This window comes from Hemitrygon akajei, chromosome 4 (assembly GCF_048418815.1).
Source record: "Hemitrygon akajei chromosome 4, sHemAka1.3, whole genome shotgun sequence".
In the NCBI taxonomy this organism is placed as follows: domain Eukaryota; kingdom Metazoa; phylum Chordata; class Chondrichthyes; order Myliobatiformes; family Dasyatidae; genus Hemitrygon; species Hemitrygon akajei.
The window spans coordinates 29,003,787-29,020,897 of record NC_133127.1 but is presented as its reverse complement, the minus strand read 5'-3'; the positions used below and the strand labels follow the sequence as shown (position 1 = coordinate 29,020,897).

General features: G+C 42.7%; 1 protein-coding gene across 9 annotated transcripts in view; it reads right to left on the bottom strand.

Annotated features, from left to right (window-relative positions):
- The window catches only part of LOC140726183 (receptor expression-enhancing protein 1-like), an 88,289-nt gene that overhangs the window by 9,973 nt on the left and 61,205 nt on the right, over positions 1-17,111 (bottom strand). For 2 of the 9 annotated variants that reach the window (XM_073042201.1, XM_073042202.1), the window contains 2 exons: positions 14,848-14,883; positions 2,978-3,123 (listed from right to left, as the gene is read on the bottom strand). The exons of 1 other annotated variant lie outside the window; for it this stretch is intronic. In XM_073042201.1, coding sequence (XP_072898302.1) covers positions 2,978-3,123; positions 14,848-14,883 — 182 coding nt within the window. Of the gene's footprint in view, positions 1-2,299; positions 2,378-2,977; positions 3,124-5,287; positions 6,947-14,847; positions 14,884-17,111 lie in introns of those variants that run through there. 6 more of the 9 variants (XM_073042203.1, XM_073042207.1, XM_073042204.1 and 3 more) reach the window with 6 other exon arrangements.

The following is a 17,111-nucleotide window of genomic DNA, read 5'->3' as shown; positions in this document are numbered from 1 at the left end:
CATTCTCTATATTTTCCAATTTAAATGCCTCTTGAACAACACCACTGTATCTGTTTCCACTACCACCGTGACAGCCTGTTCCAAACACCTAGCAGTCTCTTTCTAAAACCTTTGCTCCTCACATTCTGTTTGAACTTTCCTCTTCTCCCCCTTAAAGCTATGCCCTCTCGTAGTCAACATTTTAACCCTGGAATAAAAAGATTCCGGCTGTCCACTCCACCTCTGCCTCTCATCACTTTATAAACTTCTACCAGGTCTTCCCTCAGCCTCTGACACTCCAGAGAACACAACCCATGTCTGTCCAAACATCTTCATATACCTGATACCCTCTAATCAAGGCAGCAACTAAGTAAACCTCTCCTGCACCATTTCCAAAGCCGCCACATCCAGAGCTGCACGTACCATTCCAAGGGCAGCCGAACAAAGGTTTCATAAAAATATAAGTTGATCATCGGGCAGAAGATACAAAAGTCTGGGATATCGTTACACCCTACAGTTGAAGAACAGGACTGGCGGAGAGGCACTTGTTATCTAGATGCACCATGGTTGTGCAGGGTAACTACTTGGCCTGTGACTGCAAGAAATGCAGCTGTGGACACAGCTCAGCACATCGTAGAAAACATTCTCCCCTCTATGGACTCCGTCTACATTTCTTACTGTCTCAGTAAAGCAACCAGCAAAATCAGAGACCCCTCCCACCCAGACATCCTCTCTTCTCCCCTCTCCCTTCGGACAGAAGATACAAATACAGGTGTGCCCCCCCCCTTTACTAAGGTAGAGCGTTCCTATGAAACCTTTCTTAAATCGAAATGGTGTAAAGCGAAGAACCATTAATTTATATGGGAAAAATTTTCGTAAAAGCGAAAATCCTCTTTGTAATGTGAAAACAGGTTACTAATGTAGGTCTTTTGTAAAAGCGAGGTGGCGTAAAGTGCCCATTTGTAAAGCGGGGGACACCTGTACTTGAAAGCACGCAGCACCTAGCTGAAGGGAAACTTCTACCTCGTTGTTGTAAGGCTACTGAATGGTCCCCTGGAACAATTAGATAGACTCTTGACCTCTCATCATGGCTTGCACTGCGCTTTCTCTGTAACACTTTATTCTGCACTCTGCTTTTCCCCTGTACTACCTCCACGTACTGATGTGATGAAATGATCTGTATGGATGGCACGCAAAGCAAAGCCCTTTTACGCTACCTTGGTACATGTGACAGTACTAAGCCCATTTACCCATATAATTTACCATCCAATAATCAGGAAAAGTCGCATGCCCCTATGTGACAGACTGGACACAGTTGGACTCAAGATTGTGCATCAGTTCCACTGGTCAAACTCACTGTTAGTACTCACCTTCTGAATGTATGTTTGGTCACTTGGTTGGGGTAGCAGGAAGGCTGCCTGCTACCCGAACTCTCTACCCCGCCCCTCCCCACCCAAGTCACCCCCTGATGTGGTATAAACCACCAAACAGCTCACAGCCTGCAATTAAAAAAGGACACGCTGGAAAATTCAGCAGGCAAGGCAGCCCAGAGACGCTTTATCAGAAACACTAACTCTGATTCTCTCTCTGCAGGCACTGCCCGACCTGGTGAGTCATTCTGGCATCTTCTGTTTTTATTTCTAGTTTCCTCTCTCTTCAGTTTGTTGATTTTCCTTTTCTGCTCATGGTCCAGACTGTTCGTTTGAAAAGGGGGAAGGCAAGTCTGACATTGTCTTAAAGAAGCTGCTACTGAACCACATAGTCACTGACCATGCACAAGTAATCCTTGTCGTCAGATGCCCTTTCAATTACCTCAGTGTTTAGATAAGCTACAGTCAGTAATTTTCTAATATACTTTGTTGATCATGTTTGGTCCTTGTATAGTTATTTTTAAAATGCCATTTTCCCTCAAACTTGGCTTACCACGCTATTTCGTTTAGGGCTGCAGTTTATAATCAATACTCCAGCAGCTGCTTTGCTGATTCAAGATGCTGCTCAGCAAATAAAAGTTCTCCCTTACAGGGTTGAAGGTCAATTGAACCACATCAGTTGGAACTTGATAATTATGACCGTACGTTTCAGAATCAGGTTTAATATCACAGCAATACGTTGTGAAATTTGTTGTCTTTGCTGCAGCAGTACAATGTAACACATAATAATAGAGAGAAAAAAACTGTGAATTACAGTAAGTATATATAAAATAGTTAAATTAAATAAGTAGTGCAAAAATAAAAATAAAAAGAGGTAGTGAGGTAGTGTTCACGGGTTCAATGTCCATTCAGAAATCAGATGACAGGGGGGAAGAAGCTGTTCCTGAATTGTTGAGTGTGTGCCTTCAGGCTTCTGTACCTCCTTCCTGATGGTAGCAATGAGACAGGGCACTTCCTTGTTTTCATCACTAAAAGTAACCACATCAGCAAGCAAACATCATAGTTTCTCATTGAGAAAGGAGGAGATAAAGCAGGAGATAAGTTGGGGGTGGAAAGAAGGGGACAAACAGGAGCCAGAAAATGGATTTGTATGGTTGGTCGTGCTTTACTTGACAAGAGCTTCCAGTTTCTTTTGAAAGGATCAATTTGATGAAATAAAAGAAAAGCTTCGTTTTTCTGTTTAGCACAGCTGAATTTATTTTAGCCAGCTGGAAAGTAATTCTTGCCATACAGCCCCTCAGAAGACCTGGCACTGTAGCGTAGTGGGTAGCACCACAGATTGCAGTGCCAGCAAACCGGGTTCAATTCCTGCCGCTGCCTGTAAGGAGTTTGTACGTTCTTCCTGTGACCATGTCGATTTCCCCTAGGTGCTCTGGTTTTCTCCTACATTCCGGAGACATATGGGTTAGTAAGTTAATTTGGGTGGTGTGGGTTGTTGGATAGGAAGGACCTATTCAAATGTTGTACCTCTGAATAACTAAAATACAATTGAAAGATGAGGCCCGATTGACTTGTTTTTGCTAACTCGCTCAAAAGCAGAATATCAGGTAGCAGGTCCCATAACTTACCTCACTGCGTTGCCTTCTCTTTCTAAGTAGTTTAGAGGATTGTTGGAGCATGCGTCCTGTTATCTCATTGTCAGAGCGCTCTACTGTTTTAGTCTTACTCTGTTCTTCATCTGACCTTGGGCCCTGATCAATATTTACTTCATCATCTTTTAATGTCCAGTTAACCAGCTAAGGGATGAAGAAGAGTGATACAAAAGATAAAGCAATGGATCTGTCTGTTTGCTTTAAGGGAGTGCTGCTAGCAACCAAACCAAAGCACACTCAGTAGTGTTACACTGGAAACACAGAAGGTGCAAGCTCTCCACACACAACACCCTTCTGAACCACACTTCAGTTCTGGTCACCTCATTATAGGAAGAAGGTGGACAGAGGGTGCAGAGGATTCTGCCAGGATGTTTTACAAGCTTAGCTTGAGCGAGCGAGGGTTTGGAGTGAAGGAAGATGAGAGGTGACTTGTTAAAAGTGTACAAAATTATAAGGCATAGATCACATGGACAGCCACAGACTTTCTTCCAGGGCAGAAATGCCTAATACACAGGGGCATAACTTTAAGTGTACGAGGGAGGATGTCATAGGTAGGATTTTAACATAGAGTGTGGTAGGTGCATGGAATGGCATTGCCAAGGATGGTGATAGAGGGAGATATATCAGAGGCATTTAAGATACTTTTAGATAAACACATGGATAAAAGAAAAACGGAGGACTATGTAGGAGGGATGGGTGGCAGATTGGAGGTATGTTTCTACCAAAAGAGGTGTAAGTTGCTCCTTCCCTCCACTAGCCTACAGGCCACCCTTGGGCAAGGTGCAGCACTTGCTTAGCCCCCCCAGTCAGGGTCACATGAAGCCATGGGAGCAGTTGGTGCAAGGTCGCATGAGCAGTTGGTGCATATCACAAGTCCTGGTTTTACATCCACGGACAACCTCTGAAGGGTAATGATAATAGCTGGGGGGGGGGGGGGTCACCCATCCTGTAAAGACACTGCCCTGAAGAAAGCAATGGCAAACCACTTCTGTAGAAAAATTTGCCAAGAACAATCATGGTCATGAGAGCATGATCACCTACGTCATATGACACGGCACATAATGATGTTGATGATAATTCTGTAGGAGGGAAGAATTAGATTGATCCTTAAGTAGATGAGAGGTAGGCACAACTTCGCGGGCTGAAGGGCCTGTATGGTGCTGTACTGTTCTATGTTCTACGCTCAAGGGTAGCTAGTGAAGTTAAACATACTAGAAGTGATTCTGTGGAAATAAATTCTGATTAGTAAATCATGACAAAAGAGCGAGCAGAAAGATGCTGGTGTAGAGCTTGTACATGGCCATGCAGTTATGCTGATCAGTTGTCTGGGTTCTGTCAATCCCAGGCAAAGCTTAAAAGTAATGCTGACAAAACTGAGATAGTGGATGAATCCTGACACCCAGCTAAGTTAACAATACTTTACAAAACAAAATTGTTTTCTGTTGTGGATACCAAGCACATGATACATTGAAGACTACTTCTGAAATAGAACATAGAAAACCTACAGCACAATACAGGCCCTTCGGCCCACAATGCTGTGCCGAACATGTCCTTACCTTAGAAATTACCTAGGGTTACCCATAGCCCTCTATTTTTCTAAGCTCCATGTACCTATCTATGTTGTAACCTTGTCTAAAACAAAGACAAAGTCTAGACACAATGCATTCTTTACTATCTTGAGTTTAGTGCATATGATCAATGTTGAATTTTCCTGTCACAGCATTCCACTGAATATTATGCAGCAACTTAACGTAATCTCCTTTGCCTTTAAACCCATTAACTAAACAGCAGTCTGCTTTTAGGATAAGAGTTGGGATATTTAGACCTGAATGTGAGGAAGATACAAAGACGTGAGGACGCAAACGATCAGACTCAAGGACAGCTTCTATCCCGCTGACCTCAGACTCTCCAACGGACCTCTCATACACTAAGGGACGAACTCTTGATCTCCCAGTCTAACTTGTCATGGTTCTTGCATTTTATCTGTCTGCCTGCACTGCACTTCCTCTGCAAATGCAACACCATATTCTGCAGTCTGTTTTCCTTCTCACTTCTTCAGTGATCTGTCTGGATGGCACAAAAAAGCTAAAGGCTTTCACTGTAGCTTGGCACATCATGTGACAATAATAAAGCAATCAAATGTTTGTGAATCTTTGGAATTCACTGTCTGAGAGGGCCCCAAATGCTCAGTCATTGAATATATTGAAGGCTATAAAATTCGTGGATTTCTTTGCCCTGATGTGGAAGGCCGATTGTGAAAGGCCGATACTGAAAGGTGAAGATCTGTGCTGGGGCCACGTGCTTTCACTCAAGTTCTTATGAGTGTTCCTGAGATACAGATCCTTTACAGTGCCATTCTCTTCCAGCTTGTGTGAACAATATTTTTAAAAAACTGTTCATGCTTTAAGAGGGATGAGAGGCAAATTGGAGAAGATGCCCAATTACACAAAAAAACAAACAATTTACCCAATAAAATAATCCAAGCATTGGGAATGGTAGCTTTGTCTAATCAGACAAGTAATCAGGCCCCGGGTTGACCGCAGTTGTAAACACACAACTCTGCTCAGAGTGAAAATGCCAGCTTGCTGCACCAGCAGGGAGGATTTGAAGTCAAGCTGACTGCATGAGCATCAAAGACAGCAGTGTGCACAGCTGATCACAGCAAGCCACGAGCATGTTTACTCCATTGTACAATCAAGGCAGTGCTCTTGAATGAGTTTGATAAAGACATGATGAATTTATAGAGTAACAGAACATCATTTAATCATTGGCAGATTGTTCCAAAAACACTTTCAAAAATTCACTGACAAATAGTTTGAGTGTATTGGATTATCCATTTCAAAAGTATGTCATAAAATAGAATATTGACAGCCCAGTGCATTAAAGTGAAATCGTTATGTCAGCATTCCTTAAGCACTGGACTCTCACAGTGACTGAAGCACTAATCCTGCTTGGCAGTGCCACACAAGCAGTAATGCTCAGCAGGTATACAACAGAGCGGACATCAGAGACCTACTTTTATGCTTCTTGAGCCAAAGGCAGTTCATGCAGACTGGAAAAACTTACACAACATTCCATTGCGTTGATGAAGAATGAACGGACAAATTAAACAGGCAGAAAAAGAAAAAGAGAAAGCCATTATTACATTTGCAATAATTATGCCAAACTCCAGGTGCACCTGGCTCCTTGCAGTTTGGTTACACATGTTGTTGATCAACTTTCCAGCCCAAGACCCCTCCCCAGACACTAACTCTGCCAGCAGGAGAACACACAATAGCTCTATTTGGTTCTGTTTGGTGGCCATTCAATTGCAGTGCCCATACGTCACCTAGGCAGAGGTTGGTCACATCAGTCTAGGTGATGTCCGAGGACCTTCACCTTGTCTTGGCGGAGAGGCCTGTGAGCTCCTGAGGTCCCGAGAATGATACTGTCTGGAGTTTAGCTCCTGTTAGGATCACCCATGGTGGTAAGGTAAAGGCCAAGGTTCCAGACAAAGAGCGATCCAACCAAGACCTCAGTGGTAGAGCTAGTGGAAGATGATGACCTATCACAAGAGCAGTGAAGGCAGAGGAAGCCTGCAGCAGAGAAGGGTCCCCTGTCATCTTGGATAATGCCACTGGACTGTAGCCCCAGTCTGTGCATCAGCCTCCCCAAGTTAAACAAAGTCACACACAGGCGTTCTCCATTAAGGGAATGACCCCTTGAGAGAACATCATATGCAACACGAGCACTACCTCAATGCAACTCAGAGTAGGTTATTCTGAAAGCTTTAGGGACAAGCCAGGGCCACTTATTGAGGGAGACAAAGCAAGATATGGTTGAGTTTTCCTAAACCTCTCCTTATATTTCAAAATAAAAACTAAAAGATTGGGTGAAAATCAGAACAGAAATTGAATATTTCTTTAAAGTTGTTTACTCAGGCCATTGAACTGAAGGGGTGCCATCCTGGAAAAGTAAAATTTGAATGTTCAGAATTTGAAGGATATCTCTTGGTATCTATGCCTCTATGTCAGCCATGCAGTGGGCAGAGCAATCATGCAGTGAGCCCAAGGAACCTGTTTGAATGCCAATCCTACTATAACAGTAAAAAAAAACAATGCACCATGTTTGTTAGGGGAAAGAATCATGAGTTTAGTTGGTGAACATGGGAAGAATGTCATGTTGTAATAACTCAAACAGCAGAGCATTTTCATTTTTAAAAATCAAAAAATTCATTTTTAACTATCAAAGGGTACTGTTTAAAAATATGGGATAGTGAAGATGTAATGGGTGAAACATGGAAAGATCTAATATTAACCCAAGAGGTGAAAGCAGGATGGAATGGGAGCAAATCTAGAACTGCACATAAGGGATTCTGCAGATGCGGGATATCTTGAGCAACATGTTCAAAATACTGGAGGAGCTCAGCAAGTCAGGCAGTATCCATGGAGGGGAATAAACAATTGACATCCCAATGAGTAGGTCTCGGCCTGATGCCAACTGTTTATTCCCCTCCGTAGATGCAGCCTGACTTGCTGAGTTCCTCCAGTATTTAGTGTGTGTTGTTCTCAAACAGAAGTTGGACTTAAGTTAGAAATCAGAATGGAAAAAAGCTGCAGGCATATCCAAGACATTTTCTGTAAGATTTAAAGGAAACACATAACCATAAATTCACCTTTGGCTTACTCCCAAAGTGTAAGTTTCACTATCCCAAGTTTCACTATCCAAACTACACAAGTTGCAACTACACAAACTACACAATCCGATGTTGGGATCTGGCATATTTTAAGCCTAATTCAAAGTTTATTTCATTATAAAGTATTCCTCAAATACTGATTCTTTTCAATTATTTAGAGGACATCTTTCTGAGGTGAGTGGAGGAATGTTTAGGGGAATTGTCAGCCATCGTTTTTCTTGCACAGGGAATGTCCTACTGAGAGTAATGGTAGAGGCTGACACATTAGAGACATATAAAAGTCTCTTATAAGAAAAAATGTGAGTTATGGGCTATGTATGAGGGAAGGATTAGATGGAATATGAAGGGGCTTCAAAGGTTAGCACAACATTGTGGGCCAAAGGGCCAGTACTCTGGTGTACTGTTCTATGTTTAATGCTCTATTTGAGTATCAATTCTTCAATGGTTAAAAAAAAGGGATTGTGAATCAGATCATTGAGAATTTCCATTTGCCTTGGCATTTATTAATTAAAACCATTATGTGAGCACTTATTAAAATCTATAAGCAGACACACTTCAGCAGTCAGTTAATTTCAGTCTTGTCAGCACGTAGTTGTTAATTCCATCGCAAGCTGCTTCATTCTTGGGCGGTAAAGTGGGACATTGATTATAGTGCTGCTCCCTCACAGATCCAGATGCAATCCTGACCTCTGATGTGGGATTTCCACGTTCTCCCTGTGTCTGCTTGGCTTTCCTCAAGGTGCTCTGGTTTCCTCCCACCTCCCAAAGTGCTGAACTGGCAGCAGTAAGTTAATGCGTGGTGGGAGAATGTGTCAGTCTGATGGGAATGTGAGGGGGAAGATGTTACAGAGAAATAAGTGGAGGGTTTGGGACTGGTGTCAATTGGCAAAGGCATACATCTGCTCATTGGGCCAAATGGCTGCACTGGAAAGTAATGTATGAATATGCGTAATTCAAAGTTATGGCTGGTATGCAATGCAGAAACATTTGCTATGTTACGTAAGATTTGATCATTCACCAGTTAAGGGACAGATGCTGAAGACTCCAAGGACCATGGGTCTCTGGTGCACCCACTCTACTGATTGAGAGCTGCTGCCCCCTTCCCAGAATGCCAAGCCTGAAACTACCATCACTCCCGTTTCCTAATCCCAAAGTCTATCACCAGTTCCAGGAGCTTCTTTCATAGTTGCTCACATCTCACAGTAGTGTTGGTTGTGAAGGCCAAACCGGGAGTTACAGGAGGCTGCCATACAGTGCGCCTCTCCTCGATTCCAGGCCTCAGGAGAAAGCACTGCTCAGCACCCTCCCACGCTCCCATCCTATCCCAGCTTTCCAGTGACAGAGCCGGTATATTCATCAGCTGATACTCATTTTCTGCAAGTCCTGTGCGTTGCCTCCCAGGGAATGACAAATACTTCCCCAATGGTCTCACACCCTCGCAGGAGCTCTAATATGACTCTCTGATGCATTCATTTTGCTTACTTAGTTTGTAACAACCATGAAGAGCAGCCCGAATTAACTCCTCAGGCTCCCATGTCACTTTGACTGGGGAGGTAGTGTTAAGCATGGGTACCATTGGCTGTCTCCTATGATATAATCCATCATTGATAAGGCCAATTCAAGGGTCTCCATTGTCTCCCTTATGGAAGTCTGCTAACTCTGGACTTACTATCACTTCCCTTTTACAAGGCTGTTCAACTCCCTCCATAGATGCTGTCTGATGTGCTGATGAGCCACAAAATGGAAACACGCCCTTCAGCCCATCTAGTCCGTACCGAAATATTATTCTGCCTAGTCCCATTGATCTGCACCTAGACCAAAGCCATCCATATCCCTGCCATCCATGTACTTATCCAAACTTCTCTTAAAAGTTGAATTCAAACCCGCATCCACTACTTCTACTGGTCACTCATTCCACATTCTCACCACCCTCTGAATGAAGAAGTTCCCACTTAGACATTTCACCTCTCACCTTTAACGCACGACTTCCGGTTGTAGTCTCACCCAAACTCAGTGGAAATACCTTGCTTGCATTTACCATGTCTATACCGCCCATGATTTTGTATACCACTATCAAATCACCCCTCATTCTCCTGCATTCCAGGGAATAAAGTTCTAACCTATTCAATCTCGCCCTATGAACTAGATCCTCAAATCCCAGCAACATCCTTGTAAATTTTTTCTGTACTCTTTCAACCTTCTAGAATTTTGTGTGCGATTTTCAAGGATATCTCTATCTGCACAATCTCTTGTATCTCCCTCTAACAAGGCTCTTCCCTTAATGCAGAAACTCCTTCCCCTTCCCCAGCTGCTATGTAGAGCAGTGACTGGATGATTATTCTTCCCTTTATGGGATGTAGCCTCAAGATTCAGAGGGGTAGATTTAGGATGGAGATGCAGAGGAACTGCATTTTGCAGAGGGTGGTGAATCTGTGGAATTCTCTGCCCAATGAAGCAGTGGAGGCTACTTCAGTAAATATACTCAAGGCAAAGTTGGATAGACTTTTGCATTGTAGGGGAATTAAGGGTTCTGGGGAAAAGTCAGGTCGGTGGAGATGAGTCCATGGCCAGATCAGCCATGACCTTATTAAATGGTGGAGCAGGCTCGACGGACCAGATGGCCAACTCCTACTCCTATTACTGATGTTCTTATGTTCTTTACATTTAACGTTTAAATTAAGCTGCACCTGAACTTTCCAATAGTATTTATTCCTTTGCAAAACTGACTGTGAGAGACATGACAGTGATCTTAATCTGAGACACAGTAGCACTCCAGAAAATAATGGAAATCTTGTAAAATTAAACTACTTATGCTACAGAAAATGCAGCTGGTCACTGCCAATACATTGAATCGACTCAGCATATTCTTTCTAGAAAGAAAGCATTGGCAGCTCTCAGCTGATCAGGTAGCATCAGTGGGAAATAGAATTGATCTTCTGAGTCAGAGCAGGTAAAGTGAGAAATTAATCATGTTTGAAGTTGCAGAAATGGGGAGGTGGAGAGGACAGAAGGGAATGGAGAAAATTGAGACTGCAGCTGCTGGAATCTGGAGTGGTTCAGCAAGTCAGGTAGCATCTATAGAGAGAAGGGGACTGTCAACATTTCAGGCCAAGAACTTCCAAGTGGACTGAAAGATCAAGTGACAATTAGCAGTACAGAGTGGTGTAGGGAAGAGATGGGAAAGAGCAGGAAGGATACAGGTGGATCCAAGTGAGAGGGGGATAACAGACAGATGGGGGAGGGAGACTGGGAACAGTGCCAAAAGCTGAGAAGTGACAAGGGGCTGAAGATGTTGGAATCTGATAGGAGTAAAAGGTGGAGCAGAGGAAAAGGGGAGAGAGGTGATGGGGGCAACTCGTAGGAGGAGTGGGTGGATGATGGGAGGTGGAGGGGGTGGAGGAGGGGACTGATGGGAGCTGGACAGATCAGGCAGAAAAGAAAAGAGACGGAGAAGAAATTTACCAAAAGTTGGAGAAGTCAGAGTCCATGCTGCCAAATTGGAGAGGGAATGTCTGTGACAGAATGCAGACCAAAGTTATCAAGGTAATAATTACTTTAAAAAGTAATTGTTGGGACAAAATGATTCACTGACAAATTGAAACAAAGAAACAACCACAAAAGGGGGTTCCCTGAAACGGTGGGAAAATGCTGAAATTGCTGATCTCAATATTTTGTCCCAGGGGTTGCTGTGTCCCTGTCTAGAGGAGGATGTCCTGGAACATAGGAGGTGGAAGATGCTGTTTTGGATTTCCAGCATCTTTGGTGTTTTGGCTTAAGTATAATTTTCAGCCTTGTTTGCAAAATAGTATGTCACTCACATTCTCTTTTGGAACTTCCTGCTTGACAAGAATAGATACAACTTCTGTCCTTAATGTGAAGGATGTAAGAAATAAAGTCAATTCAATTCAATAACTCAGACCTACACTGCACTGAAAGTTATTTACAATCTTTGACAGAGGCAATGGAAAGTTCCTCAGAAACACAAGAGATTTTGCAGATGCCGGAAATCCAGAGTAACACACAAAAAATACCGGAGGAACTCAGCAGACCAGCAGCATCACTGGAGAGAAATAAATAGTCAACCTTTTGGGATAAGACCCTTCATCAGAACTATTTCTGATAAGGATAGGTCCTAATTACAAGTCTTGGCCCGAAACGTTGATTGTTTATTCCTCTCTATGGACGCTGCCCAACTTGCTAAGTTCCTCCAGCACTTTGTAGGTGTTGCACCTGAATCACGTCATTGAACATCTTGGCATGCTTGAGAAGGAAGTCAATGCAACACTCTTCTCCTCTTGGGAACAGTTACCTGATCCTCCTGATGAGGGCCAGATGCATGGTTTATTGTTAAAGAGCTCCTATCTGCATAACACCTGGTAAAAGATTCTAGGATACCCTCTCCTGTTCTACTACACAGATGTAATTCAGGCTCTTGGCTCTTTCTCCAAATACATTTCAATAGTGGCAATCCCAATTTAGTGTTTGGACCGTCAAGCTTTATTTTCCATCCTTTAATCATAAAATATTTGTGATTGTGTCTTTTATACCATTACCATAAAACCATAAGACATAGGAGAGAACTGGGCCATTCAGCCCATCGAGTCTGCTCCACCATTCCATCATGGCTGATTTATTACCCTTCTCAACCCCATTCTCCTGCCTTCTCCCATAACCTTTGATGCACTGACTAAGCAAGGACCTATCAATCCCTGCTTTAAATATACCAAATGATTTGGCCTCCACAGCTGTCTGTGGCAATGAAGTCCACATATTTGCCACCCTCTGGCTAAAGAAATTCCTCCTCAGCTCTGTTCTAATAGGCAGTCGCTCTATTCTAAGGCTGTGCCCTCTTGTCCTAAACTCCCCCACTATGAGAAACATCCTCTTCACACTCACTCTATCTAGACCTTTCAATATTCAGTAGGTTTCTCAGTACCTCCAGTTGAACTTTGTCTTTTTGTGTGCTTTCCCCCCAGCCGTCAGTCTGTGGTTTTGTATTGCCATGTGTTCTAGTTTGTTTTCATGCTGCATGCGCTCCTGTCCCCGCCCCTGCTCTACTCTGCCTCTCACCTGTTTCTCATTATTACCTGTATTGCTGCCACCTGTGCCTCATTGTGCTCCACCTATCATCTACCTCTCTGTTTATTGCTCAGTGTATTTCAGCCCTGTGTTTTCACCTGTTTGTTGCTAGATTATGCCAGTGAATTTTTCTGAGCCTTTCCAGCATCGTATTTGCACTTTATCCGTCTGAATATTGACTCTGCCTGTTTCCTGATTCTGGTTTTTGGATTTCTCTGAATGTTTTGGTCTCTGCCTGAACTTTGATGCCAACTTTGTTTGCACCTCGAGATTTGTTACTCAATTAGTATCACTGTGTGCACGGTAATTGGTCTGCAATTGGATCCCTGCTCCAGCATCATAGAAACATAGAAAACCTACAGCACAATACAGGCCCTTTGGCCCACAAAGTTGTCCTGAACATGTCACGTTTCAATGAGATCCTCCCTCATTCTTCTAAACTTCAGCAATTACAGGTACAGAGCCATCAAACACTCTTCATATATTAATCCTTTCATTCCTGGGATCATTCTCATAAACATTCTCTGGATCCTCTCCAAAGCCAGCATATCTTTTCTTATCTAAGGCACCCAAAACTTCTCACAATATTCATAGTGTGGTCTGACCAGTGTCTAATAAAGCCTCAGCTTGCATCCTTGCTTTTACACTTCAGTCCTCTTCAAAGGAATGATAACTTTGCATTTGCCTTTCTTACCTCTAACTCAACCCGCAAGTTAACCTGCACTAGGATTCCCAAGTACCTTTGCACCTCCAATTTTTGAATTTATTCCTTCTGCTGAAGTGCATAACAATACAGTTCCCTACACTATATTCCATCTGCCACTTCTTTGCTAATTCCCCCAGTCTATCTAAGATCCTCTGCAGTCTCTCTGCTTCCTCAACGCTACCTGCCCCTCCATCTATCTTCGTATTGTCCGCAAACTTAGCCACAAAGCCATCAAATCCGTCATCCAAATCATTGACATATAACGTGAAAGAAAGCAGTCCAAACACCAACTCCAGCAGAACACCACTCGTCACTGGCAGCCACTCATTACTTGGCAGATAAACCCCCAACAGCATCAGCCACTCTCTGGCTGTGGAGCCACTTCCACGCATATCAGCAGGGGCAGTTTATTTAAACACTGAGGGCTCATTTGGACATGTCCTCACCAGTGTCCATTGGTGACCAACCTTCATAAGGAGGGGAGGAGAAATGGTTTTCTGCAGCAAGTTTCCATGATCTAGACTGTATTATTCTGTTGGAACTTTCAAAAGAAAATTAGATAAAAAGCTTATACATGGGGAAAAAAAGGCAAAGTGACCTGCTTAGGACAGTGAGGTGGATAATTCCTACTTCCAGCAGATGTACAATGGGTTGGTGGCCTCCCCCTGTGCAGTATGATTCAAAGTCAAAGTAAATTTATAATCAACTACGCATATGTCACCATATATGACCTTCAGATTAATTTTCTTGCAGGAATTTACAGGAAAATAAAGAAATACAACAGAATTTATGAAAAGCTATACATAAACAAAGACTGGCAACCAAACTATGTGCAAAAGAAGACAAATTGTGCTAATAAAAAATTAAAAATAATAAAACTGAGACCATGGGTTGTAGCATCCTTAAAAGTGAGTCTGTGGGTTGTGGAATCAGTTCAGTGTTGAGGAGTTATCCATGCTGGTTCAGGAGTGTTGTTGGGTAATAACTGTTCCTGAACCTGGAGTGTGGGAACTAAGGCTCCTGTACCTCCTGCCCGATGGTAGCAGTGAGAAGAGAGCATGTAGAGAATGTAGGACTGGACAGCTAAGACAATGGAATAAGATATTCAAATTAGATAAATTCTGGTCTGGTTAGATATCAAGCACATGCTTTATAACCTATGGATACCTTAAGCAATGCATTTTACTGTAGAGACTTTAGGGCCGTTATTTCAGAAAGGCATTGGAAAGACCTAAGATCACGTTAGTGTTAGCTTTACCATAGCAATTCATCCTTTAGTACAATGCCATAATAGCCAACAGGTTAGTCAGCACAGTCAATGGCTCAGACACACAGAATGAGCCCAGGATGAGTTCCATTGCCTAATCCCAGCAGTTTATGACTCACCTGTTATTATATTGAATATGATGCCATTTTTAAAAACTGGAGGAAAAAGGAACAGCAATGGAAAAGGTATAGCATCAAAATTAAAGCATCACCTGAATTTGCAAATAACCATTAATCAAAACCAAATCCCAATAGCAGTCAGTCATTCTGGTCATAAATTGATCATTCAATTCATTGCTGAGTGTGGGGATCTTGCTGCATGAGGTGTTTCTACATAGAAACTGTGAATGCACTTTCAAAGCCATTTGGGATCATTTACAACAATACAATAACACAGTATGGAAAACACAATTTGGGGAGGGGGGTTGGCATGGTAGCTAGCGGTCAGTGTAACGTTGTTACAGTGCTAGTGACCCAGGTTCCATTCCTGCACCTGTCTGTAAGGAGTCTTTACGTTCTCCCTGTGACCCCACGTCTTTCCTCAGGGTGCTCCAGTTTCTTCCCATATCCCAAGGAAATAGGTTATTATTGGTTGACAATCTTTTCACAGGGCTTGTATTCTTAAGGGCTGACAATCTTTTCATGGGGATTGTACCTTTAAGGGCTGTCAATCTTTACATGGGATTGTACCTTTAAGGGCTGACAATTTTTTCTAAGTCGCACAATGCTACAAAGATACTGCTGACAGGTGGAAACTGCCCTTTTGTGGTTTCACACTTGTTTTTAAACAATCTCACGCTCTTTTGTAGGGACCTGACCTGATGCTACTGCGACATAAGACTATACAACATAGGAATAGGGTTACGCTGTTCAGCCCATCAAGTCTGCACTGCCATTACATCATGGCTGATTTATTACCCCTCTCAACCCCATTCTCCTGCCCTCTCCCAGTAATCTTTGATACCCTTACGAATCAAGAATCTATCAACCTCCATTTTTGCGGACACCAAAGTCCATAAACCAAGTCATCAAATCTGTCATCCAAATCATTGACAAATAACATGAAAAGAAATGGTCCAAGCACTGATCTCTGCACAGCACCACTAATCATCAACAGCCAACCAGAAAAGTTCTCCACTGTTTGTCTCCTGCCAGTCAGCCAATCTTCTATCCATGAAAGTATCTCTCCTGTAACACCATGGGCTCTGGTCTTGTTTAGCAGTCTCAAGTGCAGCACCTTGTCAAAGGCCTTCTGAAAATCCAAGTAAACAACAGACTATCCTGCCTGTGTCAGTGCCAGACACCCTGAGCCAATAGGCTGGTCCTGGACTTATTTCCACTTGGCATGATTAACTTATTATTATTTAATTATTTATAGTTTTCTATTGCTATATTTCTACACTATCCTTGGTTGGCACGGCTGTAACGAAACCCAGTTTCTCTCGGGATCAATAAAGTATGTCTGTCTGTCTGTCTATTATTTCCTCAATGAATTCCAAAAGATTTGTCAAGCAACATTTCCCTTTAAGTAAACCATGCTGACTCCGGCCTATTTTATCAGAAACCTTGTCCTTAACAATGGACTCCAACACCTTCCCAACCACTGAAGTTAGGCTAATAGGCCTATACTTTTCTGGCTTTTGCTGCCCTCCTTTCTTAAAAAGTGGAGTGGCATTTGCAATTTTACAGTCCTCTGCAACCATTCCAGAATCTGCTGATTCTTGAAAGATACTTGGGTCAATGATTTGATACATCAAAAAAGTTGCCATTCCATTTTGGATGTTCAAGGAATACTCAAGGATTCAGTTATCCCAGTTCTGGAACAGAATTACAAAGCTTACACAAGGCCAGGGAAGTTTCTACAAAATTCTTCTCTGGCGAACAATGCGTAGAGGCTGATAATCACCTCAGCAACGTCTAGCAGCCGCCATCTGGATGTTTTTTTAATTATTATATTAAGTGCAATCGTGAACAATAGCCAGATCAGAAATGCTGATCAAGTCAGCTAGTTCCCAAAGAGAACTTTGATAGGCCAATCAGACAGTTCACTGCTGCTCAGCGACTGAACACAAAAAAATGTACAATTAAGAAACATTTAAAAAAAGTAGAAATACTGGAGTCATGATAATCATGATGAAGTCTGGTGGAGAGAGACATTTATACACATGCTGTCCTCCATAATTCAGAGAGATTGAAGGATAAGGTTGCAGGGTGACAAAACGTGGCAGGAGCACTTGGAACGTTCTCTCCATTTGGGCAAAGATGGGCGTGGCAAGCGTAGCACAGATAACTAAATCCCTTTTATGTCTCCCTCCGTTTTCCTCACCCTCCCATATAACCAGCAACAGAAATTAACTATCAGGATTTCAGAATTCTGATTGTAA